This window comes from Cetorhinus maximus, chromosome 7 (genome assembly GCF_964194155.1).
Source record: "Cetorhinus maximus chromosome 7, sCetMax3.hap1.1, whole genome shotgun sequence".
NCBI classification, from domain to species: Eukaryota; Metazoa; Chordata; class Chondrichthyes; order Lamniformes; family Cetorhinidae; genus Cetorhinus; species Cetorhinus maximus.
In genome coordinates, this window is record NC_135885.1 from 16,934,471 (window position 1) to 16,950,378 (window position 15,908).

Sequence of the window (15,908 nt, forward strand, 5' to 3'; positions counted from 1 at the left end):
TGAAAGATTTAGCTGTTCAAATGATTTCCGGAAAGGCTTTTGGACAGTTCATGAAAATGAATATGGTGTGGTGTGTTTTAATGAGCTGATTGTTCAATCATTGCCGTATATATTATATATAGATATATAGTTTAACATAGCATATTCAATTTTAATAAAATTGGCCTTGCGTGCAAAGAAATTGAAATTTCAGAACAAACAGACTTGTCGAACTTATTTAAATTCAATAATTTAAAATTGTTACGTAATGTGATCTGTGGGTCTGGAAACAGAAGCAGCTGAGCCCATGATTTCTCTCCCTGGCCCTGATGGGCGCCTACCGGCCTCCAAAACCTCGGTCAAGTGCACATCCTACATATGAGAGCTCTCAGAGTGAGCATTTAATAGATATTCAAATGTGGATCATAGCTTTCACCCACCTATGCACTCCTGCTTAAGACACTATTGCGACAGCAATGACCTTTAGCTCTTCTGAATCTTTTACTTCTCCACGTCAAATCGTTATTTGCAAAATTTCATGAAGACAGTATCCCTTTAATTGAGGGACGGCCTTTGAATATTAGGCAACAGCAATATCTTGGGAGCAAGTACATTATATAGAATTCACAGCATAGCAATAGGCCATTAGGCCCAACTATGCAAGTATTTATCTTCCACATAAACCTCCTCTCTACTTCATCTAACCCTTTCAGCATACCCTTGTTTCTTTCGCTCGCATGTATTTTACCTATTCGCCTGACCTACACCTTAGATGACTCTACTGCCTTTTAAGAACATAAGAGCATAAGAAGTAGGAATAGCAGGAGGCCATTTGGCCCCTCAAGCCTGCTCCGCCATTCAACAAGATCATGGCTGATCTGCTTTGGGTTTACCTACACTTTCCTGCCAGCATCTGCCCCCTAATCCTCTGCTCCCTTGTCCATCAAAAGTCTGTCTAACTCAGCCATGGTTAAACTCAATGACCCAGCCTTCACTGCTCTCTGGGGAAGAGATTTCCGAACACTAACGACTGAGTGAGACAAGAAATTCCTCCTCATCTCCATCTTAAATGGGAGACCCTTATTTTGAAACCGTGTTCCCTAGTTCTAGATTCTCCCATGAGGGAAAATATCCTCTCAGCATCTACCCTGTCAAACCTCCCTCAGAATCTTATATGTTTCAATAAGATCACCTCTCATTCTTCTAAACTCCAATGAGTATTGATCCAACTTGCTCAACCTTTCCTCATAAGATAAACACCTCACCCCAGAAAATAGCCTCTGAACTGCTTCCAATGCAAGTATGGCTTTCCTTAACTAAGGGGACCAAAACTACACACAGTACTCTTGTGTGGTCTCACCAATGCCCTGTACAGTTGTAACAAGACTTCCTTACTTTTATACTCCATTTCCCTTGAAAAAGCAGCCAACATTCTGTTGACCTTCCCAATTATTTGCTGTACCTACATGCTGACTTTTTGAGATTCACGTACAAGGACACCCAGATCCCTCTGTACTGCAGTAAAGGAGCAGAGAGCCACATTCTTTTCACAGTTTAAGATGCATGCATACCACAGCTGCCAGTTTAATGCCAGTAACTGGTTACAAAACGCAACTGTCAAACCTCTGTTAAACTACACACAAACCTCAGTTTAACGGACCCTGAGGTGTACTGTGACAGAGCTCTGTGCATGTCTGCTTTCACCAAGTTCCCCTTCTCCTCAGTTTTGATGTTACGAAGAACATGAGTGGAGGAGTAGGCCATTCAGCCCTTCAAGCATGCTTCACCATTCAATGAGATCATGGTTGATCTTCTACTTCAACACCATTTTCCTGCACTATGCCCATATCCCTTGATATTTATAAGAAGAGACATTGTTCTCTTGTAACATTAGAAAGATTCTGTGCCATGATGTGAAAAGTTCCCAGAGGGTCCAGGGAATCCTTAAAATAAGGATTCTAAACAGACCAGAGTTGCATTTCAGTATTGCGAGTTAGCCTTTTGGGGAGGTCTCACACCAATATACTGTCCGGCCAGGTTTTTTTTATTGGGTCATGGGATGTGAGCGTTGCTGGCCAGGACAGCATTTGTTGCCCATCCCTAATAACTCTTCAGGAGTTGGTGGTGAGCCGCCTCCTTGAACCACTGGGGATCTAACAGCCGAGGTACCCTGCTACGTTTGCAGTGATGCATACCCATGAGCTGTTTCAAATCAAAGTAAAACTGCACCCTTAGGTGCAAGGGGAGCTTCAGCAGGCTGAGTCCCACAAATTATTTTAACCACACACCTGCCCAGTTTCCACCAGGTGGGAAGGGTTAAAATAGCTCCTGAAGTTTGCCTTTTATAAGCAATGCTTGTGCTGCCCCTGTGTGACCACAACCACCCAATCACCAACTTGAATCCTGATTCCCACCTGCACCCAGCATGTACTAACAACAATTCACTTCACCTTAACAATGTATTTGTACCTAACCGAGGTACAAGTTTAAACAAACAAAGTTAATAGTGACACCACTGTGTTAAGAATGAGCTGGAGATGGAGCAGCACTTATGTTTTTGATTTACGCAACTGCAGCCAGTAGAGGATAATTACATAACACAAAGAGAAGTTATATCTACTGGTAAAGATTTAACAGGCTTAAATTCTTTTCTCTAGAGAGGGTGGAGAGGTGACTTGAAAGGTCTTTAAGATTCGGAAGGGTATCAAATCTGCTTCCACCACTGCTGCAGGCAGTGCATTCCAGATCAGAAGAACTCACTGTGTCATAAAACTTTTCCTCATTTCCACCCTAGATTCTTTGTCAATTAACTTAAATATCTGGTTACTGACCCTCCTGCCAGTGGAAACCGTTTATCCCCATCAACTCTATCAAAACACCTCATAATTTTGAACATTGCTATTAAATTTCCCCTTAATCTTCTCTACTTCAAGAATAACGATACCAACTTCCCCCGTCTCCCTACATGACTGAAGTCCCTCATCCCAAGTACCATTTTGGTAAATCTCTTCTGCACCGTCTCGAAGGCCTTGACATCTTTCCTGAAATGTGCTGCCCAGAATTGGACATAACACTCTAGCTGAAGGCTAACCAGCAATTTATGAGCATTCATCATAACTTCCTTGATTTTGAGCTATACGCCTTTATTTATAAAGCCCAGGATCTTGTATCCTTTCTTTACAACTTGTCCTGCCATCTTCAAAGATTTGCACATGTGAATCCCCAGGTCTCTCTGTTCCTGCACCCACTTTTGCCCTTACAGTGGTCAAAAGTCACAGAAAGAGACTGTACAATTATATTAATGAGCACGTTGTAAAGGCAGTGAGTGTGTTCCAACAGATCCATCATGAGCATAACAGCCTCATTTGTGTCCTAAAGGCTTATATCAAATAAAAGAAAATTGCAATATGCCATTACACAGTCTGACATTCTTTTATGGCCATTAGTTTTTTTTGCTCCCTTTTGAACATTTTATTCTTGTGCTCATTAAAGTGTAAAATATCAGTGATCAGAATGAAGTTCTTTTCCATTTTAGCATCGAACTCCAGATAGACTCAGGGCATAAACACGGGTGTAGCTAGACTCATCACCATTAAGATTTAAAAAGTGTAGGAGAGACAAGGAGATAAATCAAGGATTCCAGGTCAATGGCAAAAAGCTTAGGTTTTAAAAGTCTGAAGACTTTGGAGAATGATAAGTACTGCAAGTCATTGGGTGCATAACTGCCCCTTCGCAGGTTCAGCAGCTATACCAACAAAGCCCCAATATGGCATAGTAAACTGCGTCCAAATCCATTCCCCTTCATGGTTTAGAATTTCCAGGCATGTGACAGAAGGGCTTCTGCTGGTCCATATGCAACATCCAGGACGACACTGTGAGGTGAATTTGCGGTAAAAAGGAGAAGCGGCTGCAGGGAAGGAGTGTTCCTGCCTCCAGTAATCTCAGGGAGGTGGAATCAGCCTCACAGTGGGCACAAATCTTTGCCTATAAGCCTCTTGGATGGTGACTTGGACTAAGCAGCTGCCTATACACATGCCTTGAACTTGGAAATCTAGAACATCAAAGTGGCTGGCACACTGCAAACTATCTTGACTAGGCCCTTCCGTCAAACTAAGGGTGGATGTTCATCTGATGAGGAAGCTAAGATTTCGAGTAACAGCTGCCGGAAAACATTGTCCCAAAGCTGAGAACCTGTGCTCAAACATCCAGAGTTTGACACTAACTATTCTTGGGCTGCAGAGGCGCAATCGGTTGCCCCTGAACCTCTTAATCGAAATTTAAGATGTTAAGTGGAACAGGTAGAGATAAAAAAATTCCATTAGTTGAGGAATCATAGGGAGGATAGAGTTAGGGAGCATAGTCTAAAAATTCAGGTCATTAATATGTTTGACCCTTTCTATGCAAAAACAAAAGAGTTTCAGAAATATGACAGAAATATCAAATAAATGTTAGTTTTTCCACGACCTTCTTAAACCTGAAAGCCACTGGTTCATCAAAACAAATAATGTACCTACCTCTAGATAATAGAATAAATTATATTGACACATACACATTTTACCTTTCTCACCTTCATTCTGATTTCGGGTTTTGTATGTTCTATATTCCACTGGATGCAGTAATGGTGCAACGGTACCTTGGCCTGGTTCCTCATAAGTTAAAATAAGTTTTTCTATGCTGCTGAAAAATCGAGGTAGAACTCCTTTCGATGTCTGTTGTGTGAAAGAATAAAATTAAAATAAATTAGGTTATCGAGTCTGTTTATTCATTCATGGGATGTGGGCATTGCTTGCAACCCCGGCTTTCATTGTCTCAGACTTTTACAGCACAGAAGGAGGCCATTCATCCCATCATGTCCGTGCTGGTCAACAAAGATCTGACTGCACTAATCCCATTTTCCAGTGCTTGGCCCATAGCCCTGGAGGCTATGGCAACGCAAGTGACTGTCTAAATACTTCCTAAATGTTTTGAGTGTTTCTGACTGAAACACCCTTTCAGGCAGTGAGTTTCTGACTCCCACCACCCACTGGGTGAAAAAATTTCTCAACTCCCCTCTTAGCCTTCTACCTTTTACCTCTACTAATGGAAAAAGTGCCTTCCTATCCACTCTATCTATGCACCTCATTATCTTATACACCTCTATCAGGTCCCTTCTCAACCTTCACTACTCCAAGGAAAACTACCCCAGCCTATCCAATCATTCCTCGTAGCTCAGACCCTCCAGCCGAGGCAGCATCCTGGTAAATCTCCTCTGCACCCTCCAGTGCCTATCAATTCCTAATTGCCTTTGAGAAGATGGTGGTGAGCTACCTTCTTGAACCGCTATAGGTACATCCACAGTGCTGTTAGGGAGGGAGTTCCTGGATTTTGACCCAGCAACAGTGAAGGAACGCCGATATACTTCCAAGTCAGGATGGTGAGTGGCTTGGAGGGGAACTTCCAGGTGGTGGTGTTCCCATGTGTCTGCTGCCCTTGTCCTTCTAGATAATAGTGGTCAAGGATTTGGAAGGTGCTGTTTAAGGAGCTATGGTAAGTTCCCGTAGTGCATCTTGTAGATGGTACACACTGCTGCCATTGTGTTTTGGTGGTGGAGGGAGTGAATATTTGTGGATGTGGTGCCAATCAAGCAGGCTGTGTTGTCCTGGATGATGTCAAGCTTCTTGAGTGTTGTTGGAGCGGCACTCGCCCAGGCAAGTGGAGTCCATCACACTCCTGACTTGTGCCTTGTAGATGGTGGACAAGCTTTGGGGAGTCAGGAGGTGAGTTACTCATCACAGGATTCTCAGCCTCTGACCTGCTCTTGTAGTTATAGTATTTATATGGCTAGTCCAGTTCAGTTTCTTATCAATGGTAACCTCCAGTTGATAGTGCGGGTTTAGCAATGGTAAAGCCATTTAATGTCAAGGGGCGATGGCTAGGTTCCCTCTTTTTGGAGATGGTCATTGCTTGGCACTTGTGTGGCATGAATGTTACTTGCCACTTGTCAGACCAAGCCTGCATATTTTCCAGACCTTGCTGCATTTGGACATGGAATGCTTCAGTATCTGAGGAGTTGCAAATGGTCCTGAACATTGTGCAATCATCAGCGAACATCCCCACTTCTGACCTTATGATGGAAGGAAGGTCATTGATGAAGCAGCTGAAGATGGTTGGGCCTAGGACACTACCATGAGGAACTCCTGCAGTGATGTCCTGGAGATGAAATGATTGACCTCCAAACACCACAACCATCTTCCTTTGTGCTAAGTATGACTCCAACCAGTGGAGAGTTTTCTCCTTGATTCCGATTGACTCCAGTTTTGTTAAGGATATTGCAGTATAAGCCAGTCAGAATTGCAAGCTCACCAGGTTGGCTGTTAATTAAACAGAGTCCAGCAGCTCTCAAACTGCTCCGTAGACCCAGCGACAGTGAAGGAACAGTGATATATTTCCAAGTCAGAATGGTGAGAGTGGCTTGGAGGGTAACTTCCAGGTGGTGGTGTTCCCATGTCCTTCTGCCCTTGTCCTTCTAGATAGTAGCAGTCAAGGATTTGGAAGGTGCTGTTTAAGGAGTCATGGTAAGTCTACGACTTCCACCACCTAAAAAGGCAAGAGGCAGTAGGTGCATGGGAACATCATAGCCTCCAAGTTCCCTTCCAAGTCACACACCATCCCAACTTAGACACATGTCACTGTTCCTTCATGATCTGAGTCAAAATCCTGAAACACTCTATCTAACCGCACTGTGAAAATATCTTCAGTACTGCAGTGGTTCAAGAAGACCCACCACAACCTTCTCAAGCATAACTAGTGATGGGCCAAAAATGCCAGACTTGCTGGTGACATTCATAACCAAAAATTCTTTATTCAATGTCAATAAGTCTGAGAATCCCATGTAGGTAATATTAATTGTACAATTAAAAATGAGTAATGCCCAGTATATTGCGATGTTTAAAAGACTGTGCTCTAAACTGTATTGGGTGACTTACCAATGCCTTCCAGTCAGAAAGTGACATAAATGCATTGTGCCAGAACACAATCTGCTATTTACTTTCAGATGATATTCCAGCCACTTTAATGACTTACTCCCTTTCAATTCAAAACAGGAAAACTATTGCAAAGATTTTTACTGGGACTGTATTATTGAAAAGGAATTTAACTCTCCTGTGGAACCAGTTGCTCTAGATGTCATCATTTATGTCTGCTTCTCTGAACCTGACTTTCCGTGCACTTACAAGCCTTCAAGATTCCTACATTCCTCCAATTCGTACCTCTTACACGTCCCCGATTTTCATTTCCCCACCATTGTTTTTTAATTATTCACTCATGAGATGTGGGCATCGCTGGCAAGGCCAGCATTTGTTGCCCATTCTGAATTTCCCTTTGAAAGCAGATAAGAGTCATTGCTGTGGGTCTGGAGTCACATGTAGGCCAGCCCAGGTAAGGACGGCAGATTTCCTTCCCTAAAGGGCATTAGTGAACCAGATGGGCTTTTACATCAGGTGGTGGTGTAGCGGTATTGTCACTGGGCAAGTATTCCACAGGCCCTAGGGTAAAGCCCTGGGCACCACGGTTCAAATCCTACCGCAGCAGACGGTGAAATTTGAATGCAATAAAAATCTGGAATTAAAAGTCTGATGATGACCACGGAACTACTGCTGATGGTTGTAAAAAGCCCTGTCATTCACTTATGCCCTTTAGGGGAGGAAATCTGCTGTCTTTACCTGGTCAGGCCTACATGTGACTCCAGGCTAATAGCAATGTGGTTGACTCGTAAATGCCCTCTAAACAAGGGCAATTAGGGATGGGCATCACATGAATGAAACCAGCTCTCAATTCCAGATTTTGTTTTTAATGAAATGAATTTAAATTCCATTAGCTACCGCTGTTCCCTGGATTACTCGTCCAGTGACAGTACCACGACACCACTGTCTCTCCAGGTTGCATGCCTTCAAGTTCTTATGCCTTAAACTCTGGAATTACCTCCCTCAACCTCCACTCTCTCTTCTCCTTAAAACATACCACTTTGACCAAGCTTTTGGATATTTATCCTAATATCTCCTTATGTGGCCCAGTGTCTAAGTTTTTCTTTTTGATAATGCTCCTGTGAAGCATCTTGTGATGTTCCAGGCATTCCAGGCATTATTTCCAGGAGGGTAACTATTTATCAAATACTAGCAATTCCCATGCACTATTGTCTCTAAAAAAACACCGTTAAATGGATATTCAAGGGTTGTTAGGGAACAGACTGTGGAATTGGCTGGTTTAAAGGACACAGATGGGACGGAATTTAGTGGGGGTCCTCGGGAATGAGTTATAAGATGATGGCACCAGAGGATTGGAAGGGAAGACGAGGAAGAAGGGGGTGTAGGAGTGTCCTTCACCTTCTCAATGCCCCAAAATGTTATCAGTCCCAGAGAACGACCCTCCCACCCAGAGGCCAATTGAAGCCCTTAAGTCACCAATTTAGGGCCACTTATGGGCCCTCTGCCACATGAGGAGACCACCCAGTGAAATATGGCAACCTCCCTCTGGGCTTGCAGTGGAAGGGGCCCTCCTGATCAGGCACTCTGTGGCCCACAATGGGGCCTCAGTGGCAAAGGCCACACCTGCAGAAATGCCTCTCCCTCATGCCCATCCCCCATCACAAACCCCCACATCCCCCCACCCGCCCCACTCGCTGGGGCCTGCCTGACTGGCCCCAGCAACCCCTACCCCACTTCCCCAGGTCCTAGGGCAGCATCCATGCTGCTTCTCCAGGCTGGACACAGTTCCAGCAGTGACCACCGCTCTCAGTGGCGCTGCTGAGATTGAAGAGCTGGTGGCCCTCCATTCGGCTTTCTGGCCCACCATCAGAGCCACCACCGCCAAACAAAATTCTGCCAATAAATACATCAAACCTGCAATATTTCAATTCTTTGTTGGCCCGTTCTCTCCGCAAGAAATTCTGAACCTTCCCAGGTTTTATTCTTCCCTAAGATAGCAGTTGTTGTAGGGTGCTGGATACCACTCTTCGGTCTTAACGAAACCTTAATTAGTCTTAAGTAAGTTAACTGTATGTATTTAGTAACTATAAAAACTATGTACATGTACACAGTGAAGGCAATTGGTTGACTCTAAAAGAGTTACACAGTGAAGGCCCCGGTGGGCACCGCGGGAACTGGGGCATTTTATCGACCCCTTTAATCACATTTTGGTTTGATGTTTGTAAGTTTCCTTTAAACTTTGTCCTTGGTTTTACAGCTGACCTGACTTAGGGGCTGTGCTTGATTTATCCCTTGCTTTTGTTAATTTAGTTAATTGTTTTAACTCTAAAAGAGTTACACAGTGAAGGCTTCAAACTAGGAGCTGTCTCCATGCTTGCTTGTACACATGGCTCAGTCCAACACTAGACTGACCCCTAGGTACAGGTCATGTTATTTTTTTCTTTAATCATTCACAGGATGTGGGCTTCACTGGCTGGGCCAGCAGTTATTCCCCATCCCTAGTTTCCCTTGAGGTGGTGATGGTGAGTTTCCTTCTTGAATCACTGCAGCCCATGTGGGGTAGGTACACCCACAGTGCTGTTAGGAAGGGAGTTCCAGGATTTTGACCCAGCGACAGTGAAGGAACGGCGATATATTTCTAAGTCAGGATGGTGAGTGGCTTGGAGGGGAACTTCCAGATAGCGGTGTTCCCAAGGTCCTCAATTCCGACCTTATGATTGGAAGGAAGGTCATTGATGAAGCAACTGAAGATGGTTGGGCCGAGGACACTACCCAGAGGAACTCCTGCAGTGATATCCTGGAGCTGAGATGACTGACCTCCAACAGCCACAACCATCTTTCTTTCTGCTAGGTATGACTCCAACCACTGGAGAGTTTTCCCCCTGATTCCCATCGACTCCAGGTTTGCTGGGGCTCCTTGATGCCTCACTTGGTCAAATGCGGCCTTGATGTCAGGGGCAGTCACTCTCTTACATCGCTGTATGAACAGTACTGTACTCAGTCCCACATATACCCTTATACTACCACAGTCACCTTTAATCTTCTTTTCTGTTTAAATGTTAGTTTTACATAATGTACTGCTCCTGCCAATAGTGTGTTCCCTTTACTCAGTTGTGTGCCACTACCACTGTGCTAAATGGGATAGATTTCGGACAGATCTAGCAACTCAAGACTGGGCAATCATGAGGCACTGTGGGCCAACAGCAACAGCAGAACTGTACTCAACTACAATCTGTAACATCATGGCCTGACATATTCCCAACTCTACCATTACCATCAAGCCAGGGATCAACCCTGGTTCAATGAAGGGTGCAGGAGGGCATGTCAGGAACAGCACCAGGCGCATCTAAAATTGAGGTATCAACCTCAATGGTGAAGCTGCAACACAGGACTACTGGCATGCCAAAAAGCACAAGCAGCTAGTGATAGACAGAGCCAAGTGGTTCCACAGCCAACAGATCAAATCTAAGCTCTGCAGTCCTGCCACATCCAGTCATGAATGGTGGTGGACAATTAAACAGCTCACTGGAGGAGGAGGCTCCAAAAATATCCCCATCTTCAATGATAGGGGAGTCCAGCACATTAGTGCAAGAGATAAGGCTGAAGCATTTGCAAGAATCTTCAGCCAGAAGTGTCGAGTGGGCGATCCATCTCGGCCTCCTCTGGGTGACCCCAGCATCACAGCCAATTCGGTCACTCCATTTGATATCAAGAAATGGCTGAAGGCACTGGATACTGCAAAGGCTATGGGCCCTGACAATATTCCGGCTATAGTACTGAAGACTTCTGCTCCAGAACTTGCCACACCCCTAGCCAAGCTGTTCCAGTACAGCTATAACATTGGCATCTAGCCAACAGAGAAAAATTGCCCAGTAATGTCCTGCACACAAACAGCAGGAAAAATCCAACACAGGCAATTACCGCCCCATCAGCCTACTCCCGATCATCAGTAAAGTAATGGAAGGAGTCATCAACAGTGCTATCAAGCCATTCTTGCTTACTGATAACCTGCTCACTAACGTTCAGTTTGGGTTCTCCAAGGGCCACTCACCTCCTGACACTCTTGGTTCAAATATGGGCAAAAGAGCTGAACTCCAGAGGTGAGGTGAGAGTGATTGCCCTTGACATCAAGGCAGAATTTGACCGAGTGTGGCATCACGAAGCCCTGACAAAACTGGAGTCAATGGGAATCAGGATAAAACTCTTCACTGGTTGGAGTCATACCTCACACAAAGGAACATGGCTATCAATCATCTCAGTTCCAGGACATCAGTGCAGGAGTTCCTCAGGGTAGTATCCTAGGCCCACCATCTTCAGCTGTTTCATCAATGACCTTCCTTCCAACATAAGATCAGAAGTGGGGATGTTTGCTGATAATTACACAATGTTCGACACCATTCGTGACTCCTCAGATACGGAAGCAGTCAATGCCCAAATGCAGCAAAATCTGGACAATATCCAGGCTTGGGCTGACACATGGCAAGTAACATTCGCGCCACATAAGTTCCAGACAATGACCATTTCCAACAAGAGAGAATCTAGCAATCGCCCCTTGACATTCACTGGCATTACCATTGCTAAATCCCCAAGTACCAACATCCTGGAGGTTATCATTGACCAGAAAGTGAACTGGACTAGCCGTATAAATACTGTGGGTACAAGCGCAGGACAGGGGCTAGGAATTCTACGGCGAGTACCTCACCTCCTGACTCCCCAAAGTCTGTCCAACATCTGCAAGGCACAAGTCAGGAGTGTGACAGAATATTCTCCACTTGCCTGGACTAGTACAATTCCAACAACACTCAAGAAGCTGGACACCATCCAGGACAAAGCAACCCACTTGATTGGCACCCCATCCACAAACATTCACTCCCTCCACCACTGGCACACAGTGGTAGCAGATGCACTGCAGGAACTCACCAAGGCTCCTTAGACATCACCTTCCAAACCTGCGACCACTACCATCTAGAAGGACAAGGGCAGCAGACACATGGGAACACCACCACCTGGAAGTTCCCCTCCAAGCCACTCACCATCCTGACTTGGAAATATATCGCCGTTCCTTCACTGTCACTGGGTGAAAATCCTGGAGCTCCCTCCCCAACAGTACTGTAGGTGTACCTACACGACATGGACTGCAGCGGTTCAAGAAGGCAGCTCACCACCATCTTCTCAAGGGCAATTAGGGATGGGCAATACATGTTGGCCTAGCCAGTGACGCCCACATCCCGTGATTGAATAAAAGAAATGTTAAATCTGCCCCTGATGTTATGCGAGTGAGCCAACCTCAGAAATTGGAACACCCTTCAACTGGAGTTTGCCTAACCCACACCAATACAGACCTGTAGCGGAAATCCATTCCTTTTTTAGAGAAAAATAATAAGTCTCAATCCTGCATGAAGCCTGTCAAAAAAGCTGAACTGTAGATATAGTTCCTTAGCAATGACTTTACATTGATTCATTGTCTAATTGCTTATGACATCTTCTGCTTCCCTTTTGATGGTCCCAGAAGAACTGGGGAACTGTTTCAAGTTTCCCAGGAACAAAGATAATCAAAGGAAATAAAGTTGCTACGGTGTCAGCCTTGGTTCTGTTGTAACACTGAGTCAGGGGATTCTGGACTTAAGTCTCACTCCTGAGACTTGAGCACATAATCTAGGCTGACACTCCCATGCAGTGCTGGGAGAGTGCGGCACTGCTGAAGGTGCCATTTTTCAAATGAGATGTTAAACCAAGACCCCTTAATGCTCTTTCAGGTGGACGCAGAATATTCCAAGGCACTACTTGAAGAAGAGCAGCGATGTTCTCCCAGAGTCCTGGCCAACATTTAACCCTTTGCCAACACCTAAAAACAGATGATCTAGCTATTTATCTTATTGCTGTGTATAAATTGGCTGCCAAATTTTGTGCATTTCAACAATGACCACATTTCAAAAGTACTCCATTGACTATAAAGTGCTTTGGGAGAACCTGGGTGAAAAGCAATATGTAAACACATGCATTTCATTTTCCTTCCTACACATGCAGAGAACATGCAGAAAGAATCTGCAGTAACCATTTCATAAATGCTGAATACCGATTCGACATGCTTGATTTTGCCGGGGCAACGGTAGCCCTGTCAACAGCCCAGAAGGCAGGGGACATCCCCTGTCTCGACCATTTAGGGATTCTATGGTAATCTAGAGGCAAATGAGCTGCTCCCTTTAAGATCCCAAGGTCCCAACTCCAACAGCTGCTGGCCAATTTAAGGGAAAGCAGCCCTTAGTCTCAGCAGTACCACTGGGAGCAGTGGTCAGGAAAAGCAGCATATATACCCTCTCAGAATAAGGTAAAGGAGGTGGGGAGGTCAGGATCATCAGGACCAGTCAGACAGGCTCTAGTGAGGAGGGGGAGGTGGCTGTTGGTAAGGACAAGGGGCTGTTGCTGCAGGCAGGGGGCCCAGAGGGAAATGCGAGGGTTCACCAGTTGGTTTCCCCCACATATTGCTAGCAGCAGCAGAAAGAGGACCTCATTTTTTTCAATTTCATCCATTTCAATTGCCCATGAGAATGGAGTGAGAGCATTCAACCATATTGCTGTGGGCTTGGAGTCACACGTAGGCCAGACCAGGTAAGGATGACAGATTTCCTTCCCTAAAGGACATTAGTGAACCAGATGGGTTTTTATGACAACCAACAATGATTTCATGGTCATTAGACTTTTAATTCCAGATTCTTTATTGAATTCAAATTTCACCATCTGCTGTGGTGGGATTTGAACCCAGATCTCCAGGGAATTACCCTAGGTCTCTGGATTACTAGTCTAGTAACAATACCGCTAAACCACTGCCTCCCCCTTAAGTGAGACAATTAGTCACTGGCTGGGAGGGTCATCTGTCCTCTACCTTCCCCAGCACTGGCGGAACTCTCCCTGCCCTCTCTCCTGATTTTTCGGTTCCCCATGCCTCCCAGCCCACTCTATTGGGCCACATAAAATTCAGCCCAGATTGTCACCTTCTTCACTCTGAATGGGCCATTCAGCAAGTATAAGAAGCTATTGTCCCATTAGTTCTTAGCTGAAGAACATCTAACACTAAGGAAACTCTGCAAATGAAATGTTTTTGCACGGCAAGGATGTCCTAACTATTCAATTGAATACAAAAAGCTTGCTGCAGCAGGTTGTGTTTTGGGCAAAATCCTGACGGAGATTAAATTTAAAGTGGCTGTCAGCTCCCTGGGCATAGATATCAAAATGCAGAAACTTAATTATGAATACAATCAGGACTAAAATTCCATGTTGTTCACAATGCCCAATAAGACTTAGATTCTTAGTTAGCCATTTTTTTATGTGGTCATCCTTCTCTTGTTGGAAATAGTCACACCATCTGCACCGCCCATCCTCGCCGCTGCCACCAAAAAAAGATCCCCAGAGAGTCTCAGCTAATTAGCCTTACGCACAACATCACATTACTGAGCCAGACAAACCAGGCGCTAGAATCCCTATAGGCTCTGGAAAGAATTAACTGGACGCAGCTGGGTTAATGGGAAGAGGTTTATAATTGTGGAAGAAACACTTGCATTGGTATTGTGTCCTTTACAAGCTTTGAAGGGCTAATGAAGTACTTTTGACTTGTAGTGGCTGTTGCAATGAAGGAAATGCAGCAGCAATTTGCACACAGAAAACTCATTCAAACAGCAATGTGATAATGACCAGATCATGTTTTTTGTGCTATTGACTGAAGGATAAATATTAGTCAGGGCATCAGGGAGAACTCCCCTGTTCTTCTTGGAAATAGTGCCATGGGATCTTTAGCATATGCCTTAGAAAGCAGTGGGGACTTCAATTTAATGCCTCATCAAAAAGACGGCTCCTCCAACAATGCAGCACTCGCTCAGTACTGCACTGAAGTGTCGGCCTAGGTTTTTGAGCTCAAGTCTCTGGAGCAGGATTTGAACCTGCAAACTCAGAGGAAAGGGTGCTACCAACGGAACCACAGCTAACACATCACCTTGTCTCTGCTTGGAGACTGTGCTCATGTACAAGTCAGGTGAAGATGGGATCAGGTTGTTAGAATCATAGAAAGATGCATCACAAAAGAACACCACTCGACCTATTGTCCTGGCTGTATGAAAGAACTATCCACTTACTCCCTCCCTTCTACTCTTTCCCCATATTCCCACAAATTTTTCAACTTCAAATACTTCTCTAATCCCCTTTTGAAAGTTATTCTTGGAACTGCTTCCACCAACCTCTCGGGCAGTGCATTCCAGATCATAACAGCTCACTGCACATAAACGCTTTTCCTAATGATGCCCCAGGTTCTTTGGCCAACAACCTTAAAGTTCTCCCACATTTGGAATAGTTACAAAGTGGGTGGAGTGCAGGGATTACTGATACCAATGGAACTGAATTGCTGCGAGAGGATTGTCTTTTTAATGCTAATGCAAAAGCCAGGTGCCAGACTCATAGTTTTCTGTATGAAACATAAATCACTTGGATTACATGCCTTAAAAATTAAACTCAACTGATAAAACAAAAACATAACAAAGCTATTGAGCACCAAGAAGGATAAGAACAAAATGCCCCCAGCATATGGCTTCCCTGACCTCAGCTGGCAGTAAGGGTTAAGGATGATTGTCTGCAGTGGCATAAATAGGGACAACACATTAGGTAGGGCCAGCACCACATCATATGCATGAAAGTAGCCCCGTGACATTAATAAATCTTTGCAAGTGACCCATTACTCACCATGTCACACCTGGGGTATAAACCTGCGTTACTATTTGAGAAAACATCAGCTCTTTCTCATGCATGGTAATGAAAGCTGTCATCTGTTTCATAGTACAAGTGCATAGCTGATGGAAAACAGGTGCAATTCTGTTATTATGTGCCTTAAAAGAGTGATAGCTGAGCCATCTGGGTCAAAGACTCTTGATGCTCTGAAGCAGCTGCTCAGAATGTGCGCTCTGTCTGGAGGAATGGTGAACG

General features: G+C 44.6%; 1 protein-coding gene across 2 annotated transcripts in view; it reads right to left on the bottom strand.

The window, feature by feature from the left end:
* LOC144682617 (SH2 domain-containing protein 1A-like) overlaps nt 1-15,908 on the bottom strand; it is a 62,134-nt gene that overhangs the window by 22,246 nt on the left and 23,980 nt on the right. Inside the window, exon 3 of one of the 2 annotated variants that reach the window (XM_078545116.1) lies at nt 4,547-4,688. In XM_078545116.1, coding sequence (XP_078401242.1) covers nt 4,547-4,688 — 142 coding nt within the window. Of the gene's footprint in view, nt 1-4,537; nt 4,689-15,908 lie in introns of both variants that reach the window. The other variant, XM_078545115.1, reaches the window with a different exon arrangement.